Source organism: Leucoraja erinacea, unplaced genomic scaffold (genome assembly GCF_028641065.1).
Source record: "Leucoraja erinacea ecotype New England unplaced genomic scaffold, Leri_hhj_1 Leri_84S, whole genome shotgun sequence".
In the NCBI taxonomy this organism is placed as follows: Eukaryota; Metazoa; Chordata; class Chondrichthyes; order Rajiformes; family Rajidae; genus Leucoraja; species Leucoraja erinaceus.
In genome coordinates, this window is record NW_026576784.1 from 179,030 (window position 1) to 187,500 (window position 8,471).

The following is an 8,471-nucleotide window of genomic DNA, read 5'->3' on the forward strand; positions in this document are numbered from 1 at the left end:
TAATCTAAATGCACTAGTGAGTACTAATTTAAATGTACAAGTGAGTACTAATCTAAATGTACATGTGAGTACTAATCTAAATGTACAAGTGAGTACTAATCTAAATGTACATGTGAGTACTAATCTAAATGTACTAGTGAGTACTAATCTAAATGTACTAGTGAGTACTAATCTAAATGTATAGGTGAGTACTAATCTAAATGTATAGGTGAGTACTAATCTAAATGTATAGGTGAGTACTAATCTAAATGTATAGGTGAGTACTAATCTAAATGTATAGGTGAGTACTAATCTAAATGTACTAGTGAGTACTAATCTAAATGTACAAGTGAGTACTAATCTAAATGTACAAGTGAGTACTAATCTAAATGTATAGGTGAGTACTAATCTAAATGAGTACTAATCTAAATGTACTAGTGAGTACTAATCTAAATGTACTAGTGAGTACTAATCTAAATGTACTAGTGAGTACTAATCTAAATGTACACGTGAGTACTAATCTAGATGTACTAGTGAGTACTAATCTAAATGTACTAGTGAGTACTAATCTAAATGTACTAGTGAGTACTAATCTAAATGTACTAGTGAGTACTAATCTAAATGTACTAGTGAGTACTAATCTAAATATTTGTGTACTGTATTTTCAGTCTAGTTAAGGATGCTTTGGAAAATGTGCAGGAGAGGTTACCAGAATGCTGCCTAGATTACGAGGTATTAGTCATGAGGAGAGTTTGAACAAAGTTGGATAATTGATTTCTGTAATGCTGGAGGTTGTGAAGAAACATGATAGAAATATATAACGTCATGAGAGGCACAGATGGGGCTGACAGTCAGAAGCATTTCCCCACGGTGGAAATGTCAAAGACCAGTGGATACGGCGAGAAAGAGAAAGGAGATACACGGGGCAAGTTTGTTTTGTACAGAAGGTGGGAGGTGCCTTGATCGGGGTGGTGGGGAAGCAGATGTGATAGGAATGTTCAGGAGGCTTTTGGATAGGCACATGGATATGCAAGGAACAGAGTGATATGGACCACGTGCAGGCAGAGGAGAGTTGTTTATCTTGGCATCATGTTCAGCTAAGAGTTAGGGGGACATATCAAATAATATTTCTTATAGAAGTTTCTTATGGAAACTTACAAAATTCTTAAGGGGTTGGACAGGCTATATGCAGGAAGATTGTTCCCGATGTTGGGGAAGTCCAGGACAAGAGGTCACAGTTTAAGGATAAGTCTTTTAGGACCGAGATGAGAAAAACATTTTTCACACAGAGAGTGGTGAATCTCTGGAATTCTCTGCCACAGAATGTAGTTGAGGCCAGTTCATTGGCATTATTTAAGAGGGTGTTAGATGTGGCCCTTGTGGCTAAAGTGATCAGAGGGTATGGAGAGAAGGCAGGTACAGGATACTGAGTTGGATGATCAGCCATGATCATATTGAATGGCGGTGCAGGCTCGAAGGGCTGAATGGCCTCTACTCCTGCACCTATTTTCTATGTTTCTAATTATCCCATCCCAGTTTCTCCCTGCTCCTGTTTGGCAGAAGTTACAGAAGTTTGAAACTGCGGACCACCAGACTCGGGTTTGTGAATGGCCCTTTCATAAGCGATAGTACTGATCCACCTCTACTCCATTACAGAAATTGTACTATGACTTTGGAATTGATGCACTACATTGCAGAGAACTATATGCTGCACTATGTATCTTCCCCTTTGCTCTATTATACCTGAGTTTGACATGAATGTATTTATGTAAAGTATATCTGATCTATTTGGATAGATTGCAAAGCAAAGATTTCCATTGTAACTCTGGTACTCATCTCTTGCGAGCTGATCACGGGCCCATGGGACCACCTTAGATGGGGATCTTGGTTGTCCAGGATGAGCTGGGTCAAAGGGCATGGTTCCATGCTATATTCCATGTCATCCCGTGCCACCTGCTCCATGGTCGGATAGTCGGCGACTAAACCGTCTCCCCCACCTGGTTTGTCAGGTGAGGAGGGGGCTGTGGACCCCCAGCTGGACCAAAAACAAAACCTGTCAAAGAGCGGATGAGCTTCTAGCGAGCCAACGGCCATCCACACTTCAGTCGAAGTTGCGATCACTGTTGCACACGGCATTGTAAGGAATGATGAAGCACACACACCAGAATCCTAGACTTCCAGCCGCGGAAGTCCACAGGAACTGGAGGACAGAGACGTGTGGTGCATCCGTCACCGTTCCCGTCGGAAACCAGCACCACTGCGTCACTAATGTTTACAACGATGATGAATGAATGATGAATGAATGAATGAATGAATGAATGAATGAATGAATGATTGACTATCCAATTGCTACTTATAACTCGAGCTCTCCAAACTTTGTGAAATGTTCCAGTTTAATCTCATCTCTCCTACTGGGTTGTCACTATACTCTAATGCAATGCAATACTCTTATGAAATCTTTCTGTTCAATCTAACTCCCCAGAGTCATAAGGTCATAAGTGATAGGAGCAGAATTAGGCCATTCGGCCCATCATGTCTACTCCACCATTCAATCATGGCTGATCTATCTCTCCCTCCTAACCCCATTCTCCTGCCTTCTCCCCATAACCCTTGACACCCGCACTAATCAACAATCTATCTATCTCTGCCTTAAAAATATCCATTGACGGCCTCCACAGCAATGAATCCCACACATTCACCATCCTCTGATTAAAGAAATTCCTCCTCATCATGACCTTTGGTCTTAGACTCTCCCACTAGTGGAAACATCCTCTCCACATCCACTTTATTCAGGCCTTTCACTATTGGGTAAGTTTCAATAAGTTTCACCCCCCCCTCATCCTTCTAAACTCCCGCGAGTGCAGGCCCTGTGCCGTCAGATGCTCATCATATGCTTATGCCCATCATTCCTGGGATCATTCTTGTGACCCTCCTCTGGACCCTCTCCAGAACCAGCACATCCTACCTCAGATACGCGGCCCAAAATTACTCACAACATTCCAAATGCGGCCTGACCAACGCCTTATAGAGTCTCAGCATTACATCCCTGTTTTTGTATTCTAGCCCTCTTGAAATAAATGCTAGCATTAAGTTTGCCTTCCTCGCTACCTGCCAGTTTATGTCATGTCTTGTCTGATTTAACTTCCCATACTGCATTACTTCTCAAATGTTTCCATAATCACAAAGGGAACAATTTATGAAATGTTGAGAGGGGAAGTGAGTTGTAGAATCTCTGAAGGTGGCAGAAATAGTGGAGAATACAAGTCGGTTGGGTATTCCGAAAAACGCAAGGACTCATGGGATTTGACAATGGTCAAATGCTATGAATAAATATCGAGCAAAGTGAGTATAGTTTGGGTTATTCTGATTGATTCTCTTTTATCTAGCTTGTATTTGGCAATAGACAATAGGTGCAGGAGTAGGCCATTTGGCCCTTCGAGCCAGCACCGCCATTGTCTGACACGACTGGCAGGGGATAGTTAGAGGAGGCAGGTGCCAGTGGGAGATCAGGGGGGGGGGGGGGGGGGGGGGGGGGGGGCTGGACCGGCAGGGAGAGATTCTCGGAAGCTGCAGAACACAGACCCGCGCCTCATCCGCAGCCAGGATCGAACCCGGGTCCCCGGTGACGCAAGCGGTGCCGAACCGCCACTGGACTGTCCCCGTCCACCGTCCCCCCCCATTCGAGTGTCCCATCCCTGGACTCTGGGCTTGGGGCTGGGCAAGGGAGGGGGAGAATGTTGCTGCTGCCACCAGCACCACCGTCACCAACATTACCCGCAGCTCCAGCTCTGCTGCACCACCATCACCAACAGTACCCGCAGCTCCAGCGGGTGCCCGGACTGCCCATGGCCGGCAGGAGCCCGTCCGCTGACTCTCTCACTGACCAGGACGACTCCAGCAGGAGCGGCTCCGAGTCGCCCGTCTTCGAGCAGGCTCGGCGGCTGCCCATCTCCAGCAGGATCTTGGTGTCGGACTGAGGGGAGGGGGGTGGAGGTGGAGGGCTGCCGACTAACCCGGCGGGACAGGCAGAGCCAAGCTAGAGCCAGCCGGCTGCAGCGCTAGCTGACAGTGCGGGGCCACCCTCCAGACAGGGACCCAACACCCGGGAGAGGAACGGGGATGGGGTAGGCCCAGCAGCAACTCAACGGCGTCTGCAGCGACAGAGAGCCAAGTACGGCCACGGACGAAACGCAAGCCTGCACACAACGCAGCACCACCGTTGCTGAGGCTGTTTATAGCAAGTGACCTGTGACCTGGGCATGCTCAGTCGGAATACCGAACTCACTTATTCTGTTGAATGCGGTGGCTGATAGGGTGGAAGGCAAGGACATGTGGACCTGTCTCGGAGTTAAGGATTTCAAAGTAGAGGCACAAGAAATGGATAAGATGCGGCCATGGGCTTTGTTAACAATCATAGAAGGGAAACCATGGTCCAGGAAGAAGGAAGACATTTCAAATTGTCCATGTCTAAGCAATTACCATGGAAATGGGAGAATTAAATTAATTCCTTCCAGCAGATAGGGTGAGACGAAGAGTAATCGAGATAGCTGTGGAAGTTGGTCAGCTTGCAATGGATATTAGTAGCTAGACTGAGTTAGTGACAGAGAGATCCAAAATAAAGAAGGGAAGTGTCAGACTGACCGTGTGAAAATGAGAGTCGACAGAAATGCTGGAGAATCTCAGCGGGTGAGGCAGCATCTATGGAGCGAAGGAATAGGTGACGTTTCGGGTCGAGACCCTTGTTCTGCGAAAATGAGAGTAAGTTGACATTCGGTAGCAAAAGTTATGAAACATTTGAGTTCTGCATAGGGACAGGGGACAGCACCAATGCAGTCATCAATGTAGTTGAAACATAATTGAGGGGGGGTGGGGCTGAAACACATTGTTCCATCTGGTCCACCAAAAACAGGCATACATACCTTGGGCCCATGGTAGGTACTCATCAGTACACATCTGTTGTGGAGAAGTTGCACATTAGATGGGAAGAAAGAGCATGTTGTCTAAAGTTAGAAAATTCAATGTGAAGTCTGGGAGGCCATTGTGGCCAGCCTGCCAATGATCTAAGTTGATTTTCATGGGATTTTCCGGCACCCTTGGTTCCAAAGCCTTTCAGGATTATCCATTTTGCCAGACTTGCAGATGTTATGGCCTGTGGTGGGGGTGGGGCGGGGGGGGGAGGGGCACAAGTCCACAAAGTAGGCTGCGGATGTCGTCTATGGGAACGGGCAACTTCGACCTGCCAATCATCGCTAAAGTCCCGATGGGGATGAGACCCTGCAGTTTCGTGCAGACTTCCCTGGGGGAGAATGTCGTGATTTAAATGATCGGACAGACAACCAGTGGCCGGAGAATCGGTGGTGGACCTGTTTTGTTTGTAAACTCACCTAAAGTGTGTGTCAATACTGTGTGTTTTACAGGTCCCGCAACATTATCAGGTTGGACGGCAAACACTAAAGGTCTTTGCTGCAAAGGATGATGAGGTGAGGAGTATGTCAGTCTCATCACTGCCATTTGAATTCAATCTGCTTTCTCTAACATCGTTCTACAACATTTCTCATGGACGTTTAGAATCATGTCATGATCATGTTGGTGCTTCATGTGATCACAATAGTTGACTTTGGTTACGTGACAACTGTATTTTTTCTTTCAGACACCTAACTACTGATTCAGGGAGCACTGCTCTATTCTGATGTAGGCTCATTGACAAGAAAGAGAGAGCTCTAGGGGCTAGTGGAGTCAAGGGATATGGGGAGAAGGCAGGCACGGGTTATTGATTGGGGACGACCAGCCATGATCGCAATGAATGGCGGTGCCGGCTCGAAGGGCCGAATGGCCTCCTCCTGGACCTATTTTCTATGTTTCTAGACGTTTGTGCCGTTTCTCTTTCCACAGATGCTGCCTGACACCCAAAGTATTTCCAACACCTTATGTCTTTTTCTGGTTTCCAGCTTGCGTAGTGTGCTTTTCCAACACTGATAGCAGCTTGGCCATTGTTAGTCAGAGGCCTCCATGTAATGGGAGCAGTAGGGCCCAGAGTGATGTACAAACATCGGGTCATGCAGTACATCCTTTGTTGATTACATCGCCCCAGTGTGAATGGGTGATTAATGGTCAGTGTGGACTCAGCGGCCTGTAGAGCCTGTTTTCCTGCTTCATCTCTAAACTGGAACCCTGCTGTTATATTCTCTTCCTTAGCTAATAATACAGAGCATCCTGCACACCTTTTAAATCATCTTATTGGTTTGAAAATCGTTAAAGATCTGTTGGCCTGCACCCCATTAATTCCTTTACATCAGTTGGTACACTCTTATTTATTGTATATCCCCTTGTCCTTCCATGCATTAGCTCATACTTACCTGGATTAAATTCCATTTGCTTTTTCTATAACTGAACAATGAATGAATGAATGAAAACTTTATTGTCATTCAGATATACACCTAGACACAGTGCACCTTGAACAAAATTTCGTTGCATTTGCCTCTCCAAAATCAGGTAATAGTAAAAAGTGCTAGGTGCGTCCATAAAAATGCCTCATGCGCATGGTTCTGTAAAATAAATATATATAAAAAGTTTTTAAAAAGTGTCGATATTTAAAAAGTTCTAGCCTCGGTTTTGTTGATTGTTCAGTAATCTTATGGCCTGGGGGATGAAGCTGTTGCAGAACCTGGTTGTCCCGCTCTTCATGCTGCGGTACCTCCTCCCAGAGTTAAGCAGTATGAACGGTCCAAATTGTGGGTGTGTGGGGGCTCTGATAATGCCCTTGAACAATGGTCAAAATCCATGTACCCCTTGTCAAAAGCTCCATCCTCATCAACACTTCCTTAAAGATGTGATTAACGTTATGCAGATCATCTCCATGCTGACTCTAAATGCTCCAAGATGCTGGAGTAACTCAGCTGGACAGGCAGTGTCTCTGGAGAGAAGGAATGAGTGAGGTTTTGGGTCGAGACCCTTCTTCAGACTGGTGTCAGGGGAGAGGAATGTACACGGACTGTCCTGTTGCTCCTGTCTTTCCCTTTATACACAGTGCAGTGTTGATCATTTGCAGAATTCCACTGTGTTGATAGACACAGCCTAAAGAAGGGTGACTCACCAGAGATGCTGCCTGTCCGTGCACGGAGTTACTCCAGCACTTTGTGTGTATCTTCCACTGTGTTGATGGACTACAGCCTCTTGTTTTTCAGCATGCTGCAGTGGCTTTGTCTGCACTGCTTCACTCACTGGAAGAGCTGCAAATGGTGGCGATAGTGCGTTATGTTTATGACCGGCGATCAAACCCACAAATTGGAGTGGCCTTTCCTTTGATCAAAGATAAATGTGAGGTAACGAGCCAGGATTTAGTCTGATGAATTGTTACTTTGGCATGAATGGGAAGGAGCAAGTAATACAATGTTTTGTAAATAAAAACATATTTAAGACCTGGGCAGAACTGTGTGTAAATATATATATATATATATCACAATATTTAATATCTATCTGCAAAGTAAAATGAAGTATTGAGGATTCGGACCTAAGGCTGATTCCAAGTTTGCTGCATATCTCTGGAACTTGCAAGCTATTGTTTGATGTTGAAACTACATGGATTTGAACTATTAAACTAATCTGCTATCGTGGCTCTTCCCCACCAGTGCTTGATTTATATTCAACTCCCCTTCATGGAGGATCTACGGCAGTTTACCTTCGCTTCTCTGAAGAACAGTAAGAAAGCTGCAACTTCAGGTGGGTGGGAGCTGTGGGCATGTCAATAGAACACGCCACACAGTAATGGCCCTGGATTGGCAGCTGGCCTGAGATATGGAGGTGTCTGTCATTATGTTGTCTGATGCTCAGTTCTGATCAGCAGTGCTAAAGTGAACTGTAATATGCACTATACAGCAGCAATAAGAATAACAAACTGCATCAGCAGAATATGCTGGTTCATAACAGATGTCCTGTCATAGTTCCCCGAGTGTAGCAACACAGGAGATAGGAAGGTGAAGGAGGCATATGATGGTTGGATCACAGTTGGAGCATCTTGTGCACACTGCTCACTCCAGTACAGGAAATATATGATCAGGTTAGGGTTAGGTTTTTATTGTTACGTAGACCTAGAGGAAGGTTGTCAAAAGTAGACAGCAGGATGTAGGTCAGTTATGGAAATGGGCAGAGAAATAGCAGATGGAAGCAAGTGTGTTGCACTGTGGGTGGTCGAATGAAGGGGGTAAATGTAAAATGAATGGAAAGAATGGACATAGAAACATAGAAAATAGGTGCAAGAGTAGGCCATTCGGTCCTTCGAGCCTGCACTGCCATTCAATATGATCATGGCTGATCATCCAACTCAGTATCCTGTACCTGCCTTCTCTCCATACCCCCTGATCCCTTTAGCCACAAGGGCCACATCTAACTCCCTCTTAAATATAGCCAATGAACTGTGGCCACAACTACCTTCTGTGGCAGAGAATTCCACAGATTCACCACTCTCTGTGTGAAAAATGTTTTCCTCATCTTGG

At 45.5% G+C, this 8,471-nt stretch overlaps 1 protein-coding gene across 1 annotated transcript in view; it reads left to right on the forward strand.

Annotated features, from left to right (window-relative positions):
- The window catches only part of xrcc5 (X-ray repair complementing defective repair in Chinese hamster cells 5), a 77,254-nt gene that overhangs the window by 31,759 nt on the left and 37,024 nt on the right, over positions 1–8,471 (forward strand). The window contains exons 10-12 of the mRNA XM_055631655.1: positions 5,397–5,459; positions 7,164–7,301; positions 7,608–7,698. Coding sequence (XP_055487630.1) covers positions 5,397–5,459; positions 7,164–7,301; positions 7,608–7,698 — 292 coding nt within the window. The remainder of the gene's footprint in view (positions 1–5,396; positions 5,460–7,163; positions 7,302–7,607; positions 7,699–8,471) is intronic.